Source organism: Austrofundulus limnaeus, unplaced genomic scaffold, assembly GCF_001266775.1.
Source record: "Austrofundulus limnaeus strain Quisiro unplaced genomic scaffold, Austrofundulus_limnaeus-1.0 Scaffold167, whole genome shotgun sequence".
In the NCBI taxonomy this organism is placed as follows: domain Eukaryota; kingdom Metazoa; phylum Chordata; class Actinopteri; order Cyprinodontiformes; family Rivulidae; genus Austrofundulus; species Austrofundulus limnaeus.
In genome coordinates this window covers 836719-856150 of record NW_013952569.1, presented here as the reverse complement: position 1 = coordinate 856150, position 19432 = coordinate 836719, and the positions used below count along the sequence as shown (strand labels likewise).

At 41.9% G+C, this 19432-nt stretch overlaps 2 protein-coding genes across 3 annotated transcripts in view; one reads left to right on the top strand and one right to left on the bottom strand.

The window, feature by feature from the left end:
* The window catches only part of LOC106523845 (FERM domain-containing protein 7), a 17755-nt gene extending 3470 nt beyond the window's left edge, over positions 1 to 14285 (top strand). The window contains exons 2-12 of the mRNA XM_014017422.1: positions 7598 to 7702; positions 7779 to 7821; positions 8397 to 8475; positions 8566 to 8663; positions 9879 to 9993; positions 10098 to 10245; positions 10344 to 10439; positions 10583 to 10746; positions 10979 to 11047; positions 12498 to 12573; positions 12825 to 14285. Of these exons, the coding sequence (XP_013872876.1) occupies positions 7598 to 7702; positions 7779 to 7821; positions 8397 to 8475; positions 8566 to 8663; positions 9879 to 9993; positions 10098 to 10245; positions 10344 to 10439; positions 10583 to 10746; positions 10979 to 11047; positions 12498 to 12573; positions 12825 to 14027 (2196 nt within the window). The 3' untranslated portion in view covers positions 14028 to 14285. The remainder of the gene's footprint in view (positions 1 to 7597; positions 7703 to 7778; positions 7822 to 8396; positions 8476 to 8565; positions 8664 to 9878; positions 9994 to 10097; positions 10246 to 10343; positions 10440 to 10582; positions 10747 to 10978; positions 11048 to 12497; positions 12574 to 12824) is intronic.
* Positions 14286 to 17375: 3090 nt separating this feature from the next.
* LOC106523843 (serine/threonine protein kinase 26) overlaps positions 17376 to 19432 on the bottom strand; it is a 45421-nt gene continuing 43364 nt past the window's right edge. For both annotated transcript variants that reach the window (XM_014017419.1, XM_014017420.1), the window contains exon 12: positions 17376 to 18093. In XM_014017419.1, coding sequence (XP_013872873.1) covers positions 18078 to 18093 — 16 coding nt within the window. In that variant the 3' untranslated portion in view covers positions 17376 to 18077. The remainder of the gene's footprint in view (positions 18094 to 19432) is intronic.

Below are 19432 nucleotides of genomic sequence, written 5' to 3'. Positions count from 1 at the left end.
TAATAATAATAAACAAGAAGTTAATATAAAATCTAAAGCAGATTTTAAAGTGAATAGAGCAGATTAAGATTATTTCCTCCATCAGAAGCCTTCCTGCTGCTGTCCTCAGGGCTGTCCTCTCCGTCTGTCTCTAATGGACAGAGCAGGCAGCAGCTCAGCCTCAATCTGAGCTCAGACACATGAAGAAAATCAGCTCGTTTATCGTGTTTTCATGATCAGAGCAGCTCTGCAGAAACAAGCTGTCAGATATTAAAGCTTTTGATTAATTGCTGAAGTAAAAACCAGCAAATCAATCAAAAAGCAGGGGCAGAGCTAGACTTTGTTTTGTAAGGGGTGGAACAGGGGTGGCCAAGTTTTAGGGGGCACATCCAAATAAAGAAAAGCACTCTGAATATGAAGAATTTAAGACTGCCGCCTCAGTTAATTCCAAATGGCTTCAATTCAGCTGCTTTATAAAAACCAAGCAGAAAGTTTGTGTGATCGAGAATAATTAAAAAAAACATGCTAAATGCTAGTTACAACTTAATATTCAGACAGTTTTATACATACAGAACTGAAGATTAGCGTAGAAGTAGCCGAAAACAATCTTTACCAAATTCGAAACGTTAATCAAAAATTCAAGATGGCTACAGTTTACTTTTTAAAAATGCTATAATTCAGACATTTTAAGAGTTCTTGAAATTACATTTGTTGTGGAATAGCTAAGGAGGATCCCATGCTGACTGCAGATGCTAATCCCAAATTATGCTAAACACTAATCTGTCCGTCCATTTTCTTCCACTTATCCGGGGTCGGGTCTCGGGGGCAGCAGTCTAAGCAGAGAGACCCAGACTTCCCTCTCCCCGGTCACTTGGACCAGCTCCTTTGGGGGAATCCCAAGGTGTTCCCAGGCCAGCTGAGAGACATAGTCCCTCCAGCGTGTCCTGGGTCTTCCTCTGGGTCTCCTCCCAGTGGGACGTGTCCAGAACACCTCACCAGGGAGGCGTCCAGGAGGCATCCTAACCAGATGAACCACCTCAACTGGCTCCTCTCGACGTGGAGGAGCAGCGGCTCTACTCTGAGTCCCTCCTGGATGACTGAGCTTCTCAGCCTATCTCTAAAGGGCTCGACACACGGGAGGCGACGTCGCTCGCTCTCCATTCATTTCCTATGGAGCCTGTGCGGTGAGGCGACAATCGCTCGCCCTCCTCCAGCTAAGCGACCGGCGAAAATAGTGCATGTGAAATTTCACGCTCGTACACGTAGACGTGCACACGCGAGCTTGCGACGCGACATATGAAAGTTGAAAAATGTTCAACTTTTGTCGCTGTCGCTTAGCGTACAACCAATCAGCGAGGGTTTCATTGACTGACCAATGAGAGGAGAGTATGCTACACACTGCCGTTAGCTAACACTTTCACCAAGTGATTACTAAAAAGCTTTGTGGGAATTTATTGGCACCAGGGTGAAGTTTATGGTAAGTTTTTCCTCATAAAACTGTATCTCGATGTGTGTTTGTTTTTCAATAACATTAGCATCGCAAGATTTGTTTAGTTTACACGTCCGTAATGCACACCCGCCTTCAGAGTCAAGAACCAATCAAATTTCGTGAAGACAAGCGACCTGAGAGTGCGATTCACAACGCTGCGATCGTTATCGCGTACCGTGTGTCGGGTTTCACCCTGGCTGCGATGACAGCCGTTAATCGCTGTAGTTTGTCGCTCCCCGTGTGTCGAGTCCTTAAGGGAGAGCCCAGACGCCCTGCAGAGGAAACTCATTTCAGCTGCTTGTATCTGTGATCTCGTTCTTTCAGTCACTACTCAAAGCTTGTGACCATAGATGAGGGTAGGAACGTAGACCGACCGGTAAACCACGCTTCACCACGACAGACCGGTACAACGCCCACATCACTGCAGACGCAGCACCAATCAGCCTGTCGATCTCCCGCTCCATACTTCCCTCATTCATAAACAAGACCCCGAGATACTTAAACTCCCCCGTTTGGGGCGGGATCTCCTCCCTGACTCAGACAAAGCACCCTACCCTTTTCTGGATCAAGACCGTGGTCTCAGATTTGAGACCATTTAGAAACACTAATGCTAATGCTAATTTTACAAAGGGCTATAATTCAGACATTTTGTAACAACCAGCTGAAATTTTATACAGTACAGTAGTGGAGAACAATCTTTAACAAAATGTAAATGCAAATACAAAATCTAAGACACCCTCTCACTTGTCCATTATTTTGGGGTGGCACCTGGGATGGCCAATCAGATACTGCCACCCTGGCCACCCCTCTGGCTTTGCCCCTGTCAGAAAGTGCTTTTATTTTCATAAAATGTTGCCTGATCTGTTTGAAACTTTTTGTTTGTATCAACTGATGATGAAAATTTAATAATAAATAAATTATTTATAAATTTAATAAAATGTAAACTATTTATAACCTATAGTTTTGGACCCTAAAAATCACTTTATGTCAGATTAACAATCAACATTAACCATCATTAACAATCATTTTAAATCATTTATTTGTCCGCAAGGTGCATGCAGATAAGCACAGAAGCATTTCTGGATACAAAATTTGTTTTGTTCAAATAATTTAACCCACCTGCTGCCCTCGGGTCAAAATGACCCAATGAAGCCTTAACCTGAGGACTTCAGGGTCATTTTGACCTGAGGACAGCAGGTGAAGTGAAATGGCCCCATGTTTTTGCTACTTGGTGGGGACGAAGTATAGCCTCGTGGGGACCTAATGCTCCTTGTGGGGACCAAAGGCTGGTGGTGGTGGTGGTGTGTGTGTGTGTGTGTGTGTGTGTGTGTGTGTGTGTGTGTGTGTGTGTGTGTGTGTGTGTGTGTGTGTGTGTGTTTTGTGTTACCAAAGTGGCCCCATTCTCCCCCTAAGATTCCCCTGAGCCTTTGGGACTTTGGTAGCATCTTAACCAGTGGAGGTGAAGGAAAGATGTCGTCAAGAACAGGAGGAAAACAGAATAAGTGTGGATGGATGAGCAGAAGGGCTGAAGCTAAAATAAACAGATAAATTTAGAGTAATTGTAGAGAATTAAAGAGAAGCGCTGCAGCTGAGACGTCCGTCACCGTAAGGACCGGTTTGAGCTTCTGTAAGGGCCAAGCCACCAAAACGTTGAAGAATTAGATTTATTTTTCAGGAAAAGGAAGGAGGGGGGAGAGGTTTGTCCTCTGACCCCAATCCTCAAACCTTCAGGGCAAAAACTCAATTAATGATCAGACAAGATGTGGAGAAGAAGAAGAGCGGACTGATGGACTAAATAATCCGCACAGAGAAGATAGGTTTTATGTAAGGTGTGTTTTAGATCTGTGTTGGCTCTATCATCAGTACCAGATGCTGTTTTTCTCCTCTGCTTCCTGACAAGTTAATAAGCGTCTTCCAGTGACCCACGCCATGTGGCTAAACACCAGCTAGGAGACAGGAAGTACTAAAAAAAACATGTTCCTGCAGCACGACGAACAAACACCGTCCCGGCAATTAAAGGAATAAAAGATGAGGACAGAGAAGCAGAGATTTTATAAGTTCAGTTCTAGTGTTGCATTTATGTTAGAATTTAGCTTCATTTTGTTGATTAAACTAGAAGAATACGCTATCACCACTGCGTTGCATCCACAAGGCTTTGATTTTAAAACTAAGTCTCAGTGGTGGGCATGGTTCCGCTAACCAGCTAACAGCAAAAATGATAAATGATTCTCATTGACATCATCATTCAGGTACCTTTTTTTTACCGGCCCCACCATGTTTGTGGGCTAGCATTTAGCTAGTAGCAAGGAAACTCTGGCAGAATCGCTAAAGCTAGCTACTGAAATAGAAAAGAAACAAACAAAATGTTGGACGAGGCCAAGAAGTGCTACCAGGAAACACTGTACTACTGACGTAAATCATGACACCAAAACAAACAAAAAAACAACAACATAAAAACAAAAAAAATGTAGCTGGCACTGAGCTTTGGTATAATAACCTGGTGGTAGAGTATATAAACCCATGGTAGCAGCTTAGTTTCTAATGCCATCATGGTAGGGCAGTGGAGTGCTACAGTTGTGTTCAAAATTATTCAACCCCTTAAAAATGACCACTCTCAAGAACAGAGGTCGCGATCAGGTGTCTTCAGTCAGGCGTTAAAAGCACCTGCTGATGTGAAAAGAGCCACAACGAGCATCAATTAAGTAGATTTAAAAGGACTGGGATACTCAGCTCCTTCTACACAGTTAGTAGTGTCTTTGCAACATGGTGAAGTCCAGGGAATGGTCAAAGAAGTCAAGAAAGGAGGTTGTTTCTCTTCAAAAGCAAGGATGCGGATATAAAAAGAAAGCAAAGACATTAAACATCCCAAGAGACACAATTGGAAGCAGAATCCACAAGTTAAAATCTAAAGGCACAGTGCAAACACTACCTGGGCGTGGCAGAAAGAGGTTGCTGTCAGTGACTTCTGTCCGTTACCAGAAACGAAAGGTGGATAAAAATTCCCGGCTGACAGCTGAGGCACTGCGACAGGACTTGTCAGAGGGAGGCACTTAGGTTTCGGCCCAAACGATAAGGCGCACACTGCAAGATGAAGGCCTCTGTGCCAGAACTCCCAAACTACCCCTCTGCTGACTCCAAAGCACAAGAAGAGTCAACTCCAGTATGCCAAGAACCATGTGGACAAACCACAAAGGTTTTGGGACACTGTTCTCTGGAGCGACGAGATAAAAATGCAGAAGATGGGTTGGAAGATTCTGGAGTGGCCATCACAATCACCTGACTTTAATCCCATAGAAAATCTCTGGTGGGACTTGAAGAAGGCAGTTGCAGGACACAAGCCGAAGAATGTCAATGAACTAGAGGCCGTTGCCCTAACCCATTCTCACTCCCAACTCATCAACATATTGACGTTTGGCCAGTTTTGGATGTGTCATGTGCCCCCCTCGTATCAGTTCTTAAGGAGATGAGACGGAGGAGGGGGAGTGCATTGTCGTATTTTTGAAAAGAGTAGGAAATGTGCAACAACTAACCATCCCAGACCCCAAATTTAACTTCTATTAGCCATATGCAGCCTATCCCTGGCCTCAGTACTTAAAAGGAACCATTAACCCTGATTCCTCATATTAATCATTTTTTAAAGTGTAGAGAATGTGCGAGAACTGTCCCAGACCCTAAATTTAACTTCTGTTAGCCATATACAGCCTATCACTGACCTCAGTACCTAAAATTAATCTCTCTCATATTAACCACAGACCCCCAACCCAAAGACCCCTAAGTGGCACAACCCAGAAAAGCTGCGGGCAGCAATGACTGACGAAAAGGGGGTACCCGACACGTCAAAACTGAACACAGAGTACCTGACCAAGCGTCAATATGTTGATGAGTCGGGAGTGAGGACGTGTTGCTTTGTCCATGAGGACAAATACCTTTCGATCGCTGCAAGAAACTTGTGTCTAGCTATGTTTCATGTCTGAAGGATGTTATTACTGCCAAAGGGAGTTGTACTAAGTACTAATGATGAATGTGACTATAATTTTGTCAATGAGGAAATTACTAAACGGACATTTGTTGGTATACCTGAAAAGATGTTGTAATTTAGGTTGCATTTGTTTATTATTATAGTCCTTCTTTGATCTGATTGTGAACGAGATAAAAAATAAACATCAAACTTACTAAAACACTTTACTGTATTGGTGGTTGAATAATTCTGAACACAACTGTACGTTGCTAATGCCCTACCCAGTGGTGTAGGTGTTTATACTTGATACAATGTTGTAGTATTCTCCAAAAGACCATGTGGCAGTACACTTTGATAGACAAACTATATGAAAGGTCCGCAGCACGCACAACCTTTGTGGAGTTACAAAAATTTGAAGGTGCATGACAACAGGCCGGGACACCACTACTGTGTCACTATTGGTGCGTGCCCCTTTGCACCTGGCGCGATGCGTCAACTATAAACCTAGCTTTAGCCTGATGGTGGGGAAAGTATAAGGACTGGCAGGCCACGGTCAAATACACTGGTACTGTTATGAAAAAAACTCTAAGAATATATTTTGTTTGGCGGCACCTTTATCTTCTCATGTTAGCGCCCACAAATATGGTGATTTGAACACATGATCCACAAGTTGTTACATCACCTGAGAACCATCTATTTTTTGTTTGGTGCTTTTCCTCACTTTGAAAACTGTTAGAGGACCAGTTAGCTTTTGCCAAATTTAGGTACACTAATAGCTGACTAGCATCAACAGTCTTAAGCTGGATGGAGACAAAGGCTGTGTCCAAAACGGCAGGACGGGTCCTCCGAAGGTCGAATTCATCGTCCTCATACGTCACAGCGCCGCGACGAAGGACGTCCAAAACGTAAGACTCCTCCGATGCATCCGACAAATACGTCCTTCCTTTGGCCCGAATCGAAGGACAGGTCCGATGGATCCTTCCCGGCCCAGCATATCCCATAATGCATTGCGGCCCGACCGGAGATTTTTTTAAGCTAGTAATGGCGGACGAAGCGAGAGAAAAGAATACATTTTAAATAAAAATATGGTGATTTAAAAATTAAAAAAATTTAGCGGTTGTAATTCTAATACTTTTATCATTTGTATGGACATGTTTTTAAATATTATTTTTTCGTCATAAAAAACGCGAAATAAACATGAACCTACAGCGGGTCAATTAGTTCTTCAAATGATACTTTTAAGTTAATTTCATAGTTTTGTGATATTAATAATGCTAATGTATTGATAATTTTCTAGTTTTGATTTAAGTTTGCTTGTTTAGCGTCGTCACAGTTGCTAGGTGACATGACGTACGCCGGGGTGAGGAGGGGAGGCTAGACCGTCCAAAATCACAGCCTCTTTTTTTCCGGTCTTCACGGTCTACCAAGGACCCGGCCCACCAAGACCGGGGAGTCTGGGTCCTCCGGAGGACCHGGCCTGTCGTTTTGGACACAGCCAAAGACATGTGATGCCATCTTAATAGTTAGCAATTAGCTGCTAGTGTTAGCTTTGGCTCATTTTTACTTCTTTAGCTGTTTAGCCTTAGCTTCCTTCCTTTTTTATTTTTTTACATGTTTACCAATTTAGCTTTAGCAAAGCTATATTTTTAGTCAGCAGACTATGAGCTAGCAAAGCTAACTTTTTGGTTAGCTGTGCTCACCACTGCTAAGAGTTTCTAGTCATTTTGACCCAAGGGCAGCAGGAGGGTGAAATACCTCATCTGATTTGCCAGTACTCAACTACTAACACACCAAATTTTAGCTCAAAACCCGTAGAATTAGCTGTGGCGGCCATCTTGGATCAGGTTAACACTAAAATGCTATGCAGTTGTAGACAAACCCAACATTCAATGACTTTTACCTACTTTTCATGTTAGCAGCTTATTCCAAAATTAAACTAATATCTTTTTAGCCAATTGTATAAAAAACTATAAAAATACATAAATTTAAATTACAGTTTATACCATTTGCGGATTATACAGGATCTCATTATTCTTCATGTTCTGGTGAATAAAAGTAACTGAACTCTGGTTTGATTGGGTCCCTTGAGAATCTCCAGATTAAGAATTAAGAAAAACCCAATTATCCCTCTGACTAACACCCACTTTAATTTCTTCTCTCCTTCCTTTCAGCAAAATGTTTTAGGTGGCGACTTCTTCAACAAAGTTTGTGGTCATCTGAAACTACTGGAAAAGGAGTACTTTGGACTGGAGTTCAGACATCACAGTGGCCATTACGTAAGAAATACAAAAAATACTCAAGTATTCACATTTTAGTCTTTATTCTGCTTCTTTGAAAATGTTTCTGTTGCAGGTTTGGTTGGAATTGCTGAAGCCTCTAGTCAAACAGATTAAATGTAAGTATTTTCCTCATCTTGTTTTAAAAGCACAACAGGAAGGCAGACTAATAAGAAAAAAAATCCAACTAGCGTCTGGTTTCTATTTATGAGGTCACTTAGGACAGAAAAACCTTTTACTAATCAAAACACTCATTACAACTGATATATTTTTAACAAAACCAGGACCTATTTTGTTGGAACAGAAATTGTTATACAGTATATAATAAGAATAATGATGTAATTATATAAAATTTATTCTCAGAAAAGCAAGAAAAACAACATCTATACTGCATTATGGACTCAAGGCACGTTATGTTCTAATGTGGAAAAGGCAGTGTATTTTTTTCATTTCTAAAAATTATTCATGATTTGGTGGCAAAAAGCACATAAATAAAAACATAATTAGCTTTTAAAATTGGTTTTGGCATTCCGTTCAGAGAGGACTTTTTGTCATGAATGAAATGCTAAAAGTTTAAGTTTGTTTTTAAAAAGTTTGTTGTTGGGTAAAATATGAAATTTGGGAATTATCTAAAAACTTAACTTTTTTTCCGTATTGAAAGTTTTTCTCTTTTTTACTTTTTTCTCTCTGTCAGACACCAATGATTTATTCTTTAGGTTTATAGTCAAATTCTTCCCTCCAGATCCTGGACAACTAAAGAGAGGTCTCACGAGGTATTTTGGGGCCTTTTAAATAAAAATATATACCAATTTATTAGCATTAATATTGTGTAGTTTTAACCCTTTGTAATTGTGTACGTGCAGGTATCTTTTTGCCTTACAGATAAAACAGGATTTATCCAACGGCAGTCTGACCTGTAACGACAACAGCGCCGCACTGCTGGTCTCACACATACTGCAGGGTAAGAACTAAAATAATACAAATATATTCTGAGATTAAGTATTTCATAAAAGCATTTTGATAGCATAATACAATCCAATATTTTACCTGTAACTTGTACCTACAGGGTACCTAACTGGTACTTAGTGGTTATACTAGGTTCTTAAAGGGTACATATCCTGTAAGAACAAGTTACAGTCTGGTCTCTGTTGGTACCCTGTAATTACCAGATAAATACTTTGTATCAGTTAGATACTAAAGGTATTCAGTACATAGTCCCTAAGTACTAGTTAGGTACATGATAATTACCAGTTAAAGACCTGGAACCATGCAATTATCAGGTAAATACTTTGTAAGTACCAGTTAGATACTAAAGGTATCAAGTATGTAGACCATAAGTACTACTTAGGTACATGATAATTGTGTTAAAGACCTGGTGCCATGTAATTACAAGTTAGGTACTCATTAAGTACCAGGTACTTAGGAATAACCAGTTAGGTACTTAATGGTATCAGACTCTTTTCCAGTAAGTACCAGTTAGGTTCCCACTAAGTACCAGGTATATACTCTAGACTAAGTAAAAATTAGGTACATAAAGGTATTAGGTATGTAGCCGGTAAGTACTGGTTAGGTACCCATTAAGTTCCAGGTATATACTTTATTCTGTAAGTACCAGTTAAGTACCTAAACATATCATGTGTGTAGCTGTTAAGTATTATTTAGATATCCAGTAAGAGCATGTGCTAGTTATGTACTCACAGGTACCAGGTGTCCATCTTTACCTGCTTTTCTATTTTGGCTCTTGGGGGTCCCTGGTGCCTGTCACCAGTAGTCACTCTAAGGGAAGTGGGGTACACCCTGGACAGGTCACAGGGAGACACTGAGACAAATGAGACCAAACCACACCAAAGGAACAAGTTAGAGTTCCAGGGAACCTATTAATACATAGGCACATAGTGCTGTGTACCTTTGAAATACCAGTTAGGTGACCAGTAAGGTTATGTACCATTTATGTATCGATAGGTACCAGGTAAGTACCCTGTAAGTACCTGATATATTTACTCTACAAGTACCAGGTATGTCCCTGCTACATACCAGAATGTAGTCTGCATTGTTATTAAGATTTGGGCGAAGTCACACATGTCCTTAAATTTTGACAGTCTTTGGTTACCCTTTGAGAAAATATAAGTTAGAATCAGAGAAGACATTTGTAGATTTGTGTGTGTTTGTGTAACAGCAGAGATCGGGGACTACGACGAGGAGCTGGACTATCAACATCTGGACATGAAGCACTATGTTCCCAATCAGGAGTACTTGGACAACAAAATCCTCAAATTTCATAAAAGACACAGGTATGAAGTGTACACACTGAGATCTGTTGGCGTTTAATCATTTAATCGCTGTTGTCTGTTGGTTTTAAAAGTCCATTGTGTTATTTTTGTGTGTTTTCCCCTAGAGGTGCCTCTCCAGCAGACTCAGATGTCCAGCTGCTGGAGGTGGCCAGAAAGCTGGATATGTACGGCATCAGGCCTCATGCTGCTCATGACGGGGAGGGGATGAGGATTAACCTGGCTGTCACACACACTGGAGTTCTGGTCTTTCAGGTAGGAGTAACTGTTCTTAATGTGTGTACAAATACACACAAAAAGGTTACATTATAATCCCCATTATCTAAACTTAGTATTTTTTCTGTGTTTTTCAGGGAAATACCAAAATCAACACCTTCAGCTGGGCGAAGATCCGCAAACTCAGCTTCAAACGCAAACACTTCCTCATTAAACTTTATGACAAAGTTGGGGTGAGAACTTCAAGAACTGTCCAAAATTCAGCTATAAATTAGCCGAAACATTATGACCACACACATAGAGAAGATAGTTTGGATGGAAAGTTAGCATCGCATTCAGCCGAGATTGTTTGAAGTGTCACTTCCTGTCCTTCCAGCCATCGTGTAAGGATACGTTAGAGTTCGCCATGGCGAGCCGTGACGTTTGTAAATCGTTCTGGAAGACATGTGTGGAGTATCACGCCTTCTTCAAGCTAGCTGAGGAACCAAAGCCCGTCCATAAAACTCTGCTATCCTGTAAAGGATCCACGTTTAGATACAGGTACAAACATAGAAGCAACAAAACATACACTTTTTTGTATGTTTGCTTAGAAATAACTACAAATGTGTTGCACTGAAGTTATTTTTACCAGTACGATGTAATTTTATAATAGTAATGTCATATTTCTGATTTATTTTCAACTAAAATGTATGCTCTGACAAATCTGAGTTGATATTTTTCATCATATTTGATAATGCATTAGTTTTAGTATGATTTTTGCTTTGTGGGGCAGTGGAAGAACCCAGAAACAGCTGCTGGAGTGTATGGGATCAGGAGAGAAGAAGTCTTCACAGTTTGAACGGTAAGAGTGGATTTTACCAAACAAATTTCTGAGACCACTCAGCGACAGAAATAAATCGTTAACATGAGCATTGCAGTAATACACCAAGGAAATTACAACTAAAATTAAAAAAATTATACTAATTATTTCCACTCTTGAAGTTTTTTCATTGTACACAGACGACCAAGTAGGGGTCTCTATAGTATATGGTACTGGTACTGAATGGTAAATGGTACTGAACTTATAGAGCGCTTTTCAAGTCCCTCCGGACCCCCAAAGCGCTTTACACTGCAGACATTCACCCATTCACACTCACATTCACACACTGATGATGGCAAACTACACTGTAGCCACAGCTGCCCTGGGGCACACTGACAGAGGTGGGGCTGCCATGCATTGGCGCCACCGGACCCACTGACCACCATCAGTAGGCAAGGTGAGTGAAGTGTCTTGCCCAAGGACACAACGACTGAGATGGCTGGACGGGGGATCGAACCAGTGACCTTCTGGTTCCAGGACGACTCCCCTAACCACTCCGCCACAGCCGCCCCAATATAGGGGGAGGTTCTTGACTGTGGGGGCGGAGTTTGTCATAACTGTGATTTGTGGAGTTCTTTGGTGTGGACGGAGTTTGACAACTGATTGGTGGATTTTGTTTGTGTGGGCGGAGTTTGTCAAAACAGGGGAGGTTCTTGGCTGTGTGGGCTGAGTTTGGCAAAACTGATTGGTCAGATTGACTTGTCTTGTGGGGCAAGTTTAAAGATGAAGTAATGGTAATAGAAAAATTACTGTAAAATGTAAATGTGTTTAAAATTTGGTGGGACTAGCACAGTCTTTTCTCAAGTTATGACTAAAATTAATATTTGAACTCATAATTATAAGTACTTTCTGGCCATTTTGGCCGAGCTACTCGTCCCCACAGCTGCCCAGTGTTTATCCAATCGAAGCGCTATGGCTTCTTCAAACCCCACTCAAAATGGTCAGTCCAACCAAAACCTGTCTTTAACAAACCCCTCATTCACACCAAGAACCTCCCACTTAGTGACTGCAGAGACCCCCCATCTCCAGATGACTGATTTGCAGTGACAGTTGGTTGTAGGTGGAAGAGAGTCTGGGGAGGTGGTCTGATCTGGAGAGGAGAGGAATGAACCATAAAAGCAAAACAAACATGCTGGACAAAGGATGATGAAGCTGTCAAGGAGAAGGAAACAAGAAAGACCCCAGAGATGTAGGGTGGAGGGAGCGATGTAGGGTGGGTGTGACAGACCAGGATGGTAAAGAGATAGTGAGGCGCTGTAGAGACACCTACAGGAAGCAGCAGAGATGAGAACATTTTAATAGACTTCTCTTGTTCTGGACAGATTTTGAGGTTGAAGAAATCTGTTTAGAACTCAAAACAACAATATGAATAGGAGGATTTTTGTTGTTAATTAAATATCCATTTGCATTGATTCTTTTCGTTCTCTTTCAGGACCTACTGCCAGTCAGACTTCGATTCCAGACAGTGTCGATCTTCTCCTGATCTCCTCACGGACGTCTCCAAACAGGTGATGAGAAATAACTCAGATTCCACCGTTCTTTGGTGATTTATCTGAATCAACTCTAGCAGGTTAAATCAAAGACAAGTGGACAATTTTTTATTCGTCAAGATGTTTCAAAGAAGTTTTCTTGTCTTCTTGAATAAAAAAGTCCACTTATCTTTGACTGTCTTGACTCATAATCTTCACCAGCATGTGAACAAGAATAATTAGTAGATTAATTGCAGGATGAAGAATAATTTTACGTCTTACCTTCTCAGTTATACGAACAATCACTCCCGTTCCCCCAGCCGAGCCGAGCTCTGGCCGTCCACAGTCAGGACGAAATGGACCGCCATCGCCGAGGTCTAAGTGACACTGAAATGAAGACAGCGTCTAAACGCAGCCAATCGTCTAGTCTTGTCAACCAAAGGCCACACCCCCTGGCTCAAGTCACTCCCCTTTCCCCATCCCTGGGCCAGTCAACCCCCTCGCCAAAGTTACGCACTTCCTCTGCATCCTTAATGGAGGACGCAAGGGGGGCACGGAACGGAGCACAGCGCCAAGCCCAAAGGCTAGCCGGTGTTTACGGCAACCGGTCGAGACGTCGGCCGAACCCACAGCCGTATGCTGACGCTGCACAGCAGCTGGTTCTCCTCTACCCCAACACACCAGCTTACCAGTATCACCCGGTCCTCCCATCCTTCCCATTTGCCGGTCCCTCACTGCTAACCAGACATCCATATTTATCAGACTACGTCAGTGTTTCTTCACTAGAGCGGCTCCCTCATGTAAGGAGGCGGGACTTTGTGTCAGTGGATGGCGTCTCACGGCCGTCTTTCTACCCGTTAGCCCACGATTCGCCATCTGCGTCACCAATAAGGAGGGACTTTCGCCCGTGTGGTTCAGGCGGTCTGGGACTGGCGAAGGTCTACCAGACGGGAAGCAACGGATCGAGGCTTTTAGGCGTTGGACATACGGAGGCGGGACATTACAGCGACGACTCCAACTTCCTGCCTGGGTTGCCTCGCCGTGTGGCGAGCCAACCGGATGTCAAGTTCCACCTCTCGAGGAGTACAAACCCAACCTTCAACCCCGCCTCTGAGTTTCGACCCCTTGGGTACTACCCTCACCTGACGCGGCCCTCCCGACCCACCTACCTCCCACTTAACTCCTCCCCGCTCCCTGAACGCCCCACCTCAGTATGTATGATCGGCGGGACCTCAGGGAGCTACAGCGACTCCGATCCCGAAGTTTTCTATCCGTACTACTGCCCACCACACCAGCTGGGGAAAGTGGTACGGCCCGCCGGGTTAGCCCGGATGAGGTTTTCCTCCGGAAGCCTTCAGCTGGATGAAGAAGAAGAGGGGAATGAGGAAGAGGAAACGGCTAAAAAAGATGTAAAAGGTGGACTGGACAAGAAGCCAAGGAGTGAAGGAGAGGATTCAAGAGGAGCAACAAAGATTACTCAAGTCACGCTTTAGACACGAAACGGTTTAAGATGTGACAGATTATACTAAAAACTGTAAACAAACAGAAAACATGATTCGTGTTTGTAAAGTGACATGTTTTAAGATGTGAAATGACCGCACTGTTGCCTTGTTTTAGTAAAAACAGTTTGTTAAAAATGATGTTTTGGGTTTTATTCCTGATATGTTAAGAAATCTACAGGTTCAGTAATACCTCACAAACAGTTTTTGTTTACTGGCCAACAATAATAAATGTACATTACCATTATGAAATAAATTGAGGTTTTACATACTGACTGTGAACTTTAATTTCATATTTTTAAAATGAATATATCATGCAAAATCCACTTCATTAGCCCTTAGAGATGATGTGCTTTTAAATCCTTCCTTTTCACATTTAAATCAGTCAGTTGAGGTCTTTATAAAGTGGAACTACAAAGCTTTGGTCTGAATTCCTTCTTCTTTTAACTTCACCAACCCCTCTTTCTGCTGTGTGTCTCAAATTAGCTGGTTTTGTTACTGTTCCTTTAAGACAGTTCAAGCCCCACCCCCCACCCCCGCTTCTAGACCGGTCCACTCCTGTTTGAGAGTGGGGGGGTTATGTTTTCTAGCGATGAAGAAATGTTTTATTTACAATTAAATTGAAAGATATCAACAGAAGACTTGTCCATCCTTACATGTTGGAGCCAGAGTTCGACCCAGAACCAGAGGAGAATTAAGATGAGGGAATTGTCGTCGGTAAGTCCAGACCTTATATAGTAATTCCGTCGCAAATTAGAAAATAAAATAAAAAACGGACGGGCTGAAAAATATGAACCAAACAGAATATAAATATATTTTGCTGCACCACGAGAGACTAAATTAAACTTTTCTGCCTCCTAGAGAGTCCAAGTTCACAACAAAATCTATTTAACAGCTAAAAAGTGGATTTGGCATCATATGTCCCCTTTAAATACATTTTGATGTTTACTTTGAGTCAGAGAAGTTTAATTTTGTTTCTCCTTGTGCTGCGTAGATGGCTGAACAATCCCATCACAGGTTTTGCTGTGGAATTGCTAAAGAAGGTCTTATACTTCAAGCTAAACCAATTTTGTGAATGATTTCTGGAAGCTGTGAAGGGATGATGTTTTCACAGATCATTGGTGCAGATGTCTACACTGTTTTATTTTCTGTAGTTTGTTACTCAGATCTTACATTGTTATAAGTGAAATGCAGTGCAGATTGCGTAATCTATAAAAACCAATGAACCAGTGCTACTGGTATTGTGATTATCTAATTAACCAACGTTCATTTGTAGTTTTGATTTTATGCCAAGTCAGCATCACTGGCTGTCTCACAGTGTAATAAATACACAAAGCATATTAGGAAAATACATTTTTATATATGACTTTTACATTTTTGAAACCGATGTTTGTCTCTTAAAAAAAACAAAAAATCACAGAAAACGCAGTTTGTCAATCAAACTTAAATATTTATTCATAAAACTCTAAATCCAGCTACAAAAAAACGGTTCTGTCCTTTTACATTTCCCCCTTAAACAGTCAAATCCCTTATATATAAAAAGAAACAAACAATATACAGAGACCAAATCTTATAGTGTCTTTGGTACAAACCATCAGTAAAACATTTTATTTACAGCTCCCAGAATGCTCTTGGAATAAACTATGCTATGGATATATAAAAATATCCTAACAACCAGCAACAAACACGAGTAAAGAAAGGTTTTTGGTGCGCGATGAGCAGTCACTTTCCAAGACAGCTGTGTCTTCCTTCATTCACACAAATACCAAAAGTAAAAAAAAAACAACAACCACTTATTAAAAAACTAAATAAAAATTTCACAGTAAAACTATTCCATAACCCAAAGCCAAGCCAAAATGGCTGCCACTTGAATGAGAACAGGCATTCGTACGTTTACATTTCAAGTCAACAGAGAAGCTAAAATAGCAAGCTAGCACACCGGTTAGCAAGCTGCTAGCTACCTAGCCCAGCTAGTTTCTGTTAGCTCCCCCAAAAAATGAGTCCAAAACGGGTCTGGGGTCGGATTTATAAAACTGGCGTACGCACAATTTGAGCCCAGGGGTCAGATTTATAAAACTGGCGTACGCACAATTTGAGCCCAGAAACTTGCGTACGCCACTTTTTACACCAAGGTTGTGATTTATAAAATCCAAACTTGACGTGAAAATGTGCGGTGCCTCACAGCTCTGACCAATGTGTTCGCTCATTTTGGAGACGTGAAACTGCGACACAGATGGTGAAGTGAGAAATTAGAGCCACACTGTGTAATGATCACTGTCAGATATTTAATTTACCTTCAGAATCAGACTTAGATTTTTATTCAGCTTTATCATCAGCTTTCTTAACAGTAATATTTATGCTTCTGCTGCTGCTGCTGCTGAGCCATGAGGACCTTTGAAATAAAAAAAACTTAAATCTTAAATAAAAGTTCCCGTGCGCAACTCCCTTCATCTGCTTTCTCCTCAGACGACCCTGACCCACAGACCCCTCCCTGACCCACAGACCCCTCCCTGACCCACAGACCCCTCCCTGACCCACCGACCCCTCCCTGACCCACAGACCCCNGACCCACAGACCCCTCCCTGACCCACCGACCCCTCCCTGACCCACAGACCCCTCCCCAACAAGAACAGCAGGACAGCAAAAGTCACGCTTTAGATACACGCGCAGGGCGCATCCACCTTGCCAGTGTGGATGTTATGAAGCCACGTTTTAAAGTCCGTATCTGTCACGCGCGCGCGGGCGCGCGCGTGCGTGCGTGTGCGCACGGGGCGGGGGTGTCTGCTGCGGATAACAGAGCAGGCAGGAGGGAGAGAGGACGAGGAGAAGAGCGGTGGAGTTATTTCTAATTTTATCTGACTTACTTAATTTAATTTTTATTGTTTTTATCGTCCTGCAGGCACTGAGAGAAAATTAATTTGAAGCTGAGTTTTTTATAAAAATTGTTAGATTACTCTAAAGCAAAATGAGGGAAAATCTGTGTCAGCTACAGACATTCTGTTCACGTGAGCTGCTGTCAGTCAGCACCTGTCATCCTCCAGACACACGACGGAGCGTGTCTGAACCAATCACTGATCAGCTGACTGATTTAAATACATCCTAACATTCATGAGGTACTTTACATTGACTGTTTATGGTTGAGTGTGGGCGTGTAGAGGGCAGAACCTGAGGAGGGACCTCGTGCGCAAACTCTGACGTGCGGCTGTGATTTATAAAGGAAAGATGCGCAGAAACGTGCGTACGTACGGTTTTATAAATCTGAAAATTTTTTTTGGAGTACGCCATTTCCACCTTTTGGCCGCATGTTCACTTTTAGTATGGTTTCCACGCAATCCTTTATAAATGAGACCCCTGGACTTTTTTAATATGATAAAATATTACAAAGGATTCTCCCTGTGGAAACGTGAACATTAAATTTTTTTTAACAAATTCCCAAGTTTGCACTGTTTTTTTTATTTATTTCACTCCCAACAAATGCTGAGTCATCTCCACTGATGGCCGGGGGTAACGTGACTATCTGGGAGCTGTAAAGAAAAATCACTACTGAAAACACAAAACAAATGTACTGTTGGCATATAATCTGTCTCAAGTGCTACTGAACAAACGTACAGACATTTACAGGAAACAAAAAAAAAAACGGAGGCTACCACTGCTGACGGACAGGAAACAGCTCGTATATTTTCTGTGTGTGGGGTTCAGACACAAATCTCTTTGAAAAGTTTTTTTTCCTTTTAGAAAATTATATAAAAACAACAAAATTAAGGCACGTAATGGCAATTCCAATCATCCAGGCCCTTTTATCTAAAACACAGCCACACTTCCGATGAACTCTGTGAGGGGAACAATGTCCTCAACCAGCAGCGGTGACTTTATAAAATATAGTGTATATATTACATTAGTGTGTGTGTGTGTGTGTGTGTGTTTGTGTGTGGAGGGAGGAGACCTCGCACAGCAAATCTCCTCTGGTTTTATCATCCAGCAGCGTCACCGAACGGAGACACAGTCTCTTCCTAAAGTCCTTTGATTCCACTGCCTGTTCCTCCTTCAGTTTGTCGTACATCTGTATTTGGAAAGACGGATTTTCAGTAAACAAACTGTCCAAAAGGAACGCACAACAAAACAAACAAGACAAAACAAACTAATGGACAAGGGTTGTCTTGAAGACTACTTGTTGAAAATATTCAAAATTTTCTGTTGATCACTGAATTCTGAACGTTTGCAACAACTAGATTAGTTGGTTTCAGCTGCCAGTTTGCAACTGTATTCTTGGCCACGCACATTATTTTGTCTCCTACTTCACTAATCGTATCCTTTGTACCGGAGAGAACTTTTGAAACGAAGATGTGCCGATATGGACCAGTTTTTCTGGACGTTTTCTGTCAGAGGAGAGCAGGTGACAAACGATGCCCTGGATGAATCTGGGACTATGTAGAGAGAAAATCTGTTACCCCCAGTGTTGTGAACTTTGCGGGTTTGTCGCTAGATTTAGTGAGTTTTTAGGCCTCTGTAACATTTTTTCCCCAAAAAAGCAACTAGCGACAAATCTAAACGTTTTCCGGTGTTATTGGAGGCTGTGTCCAAATTCAGGGGCTATGCCCTTCAAAGCCCGGGTCCTTGGTGGACTGGGAAGACGGGGAGAAAATAGCTGTGATTTTGGATGGTCTAGTCTTCTGTTTTATTCCCGCCCCTTACCCTGGCGTATGTCCTGTCGCAAGTGGTGCCGTGATCCCCTCCCACTTTACAAAGCAGGATGTAATTTTTACTAAATTGATTTATATAATGTGTGTCTAAAGCCGTGTTCATACGTAAAGATTAATGTGCAGATTTTGGACCCTTCCGACTATCTTAAGGATGTTCTGATTATCATGACCGCTCTAAAGATAATCTTAGATGTCCCAGAGTGTGTGGTGTTTTAAAATGTTGTGTGAATCAGGGATAAGCAGTAGCCTGGTAAAAACCAGACCCTTGTCCTTCACTTTGCTTCGTACGAGGGTCTGGACTCTGCTTCGTACGAGGGTCTGGACTCTGCTTCGTACGAGGGTCTGGACTCGCTGCTATAGAGAAGTGATTCTTGCTGGAGGCGTGGCCTCTGCTGAAGCGTCGCTGTGAAGGAGGCTAAGCTAAGAAGCTAACCGGAAATCGCGTGTGCTGTAAACCAGTGGTTCCAAACTTTTTACCTTTCTGACCCACAAAATATCCATGACCCCAAATATTACTGGTCTGAGTACACAAACTTCATTAATAACCCTAAAAACACAGGCTTTTTGACAATCTAAACAGCTTGTACACAAATATAAATACTTATCTTTACTTATTTTGTGTTTTTGTAATAATTATAGGGAAAATATTGCATCAGCAATTATTTTATTACCCTTTAAATTGATTTCTGGGGATTATCC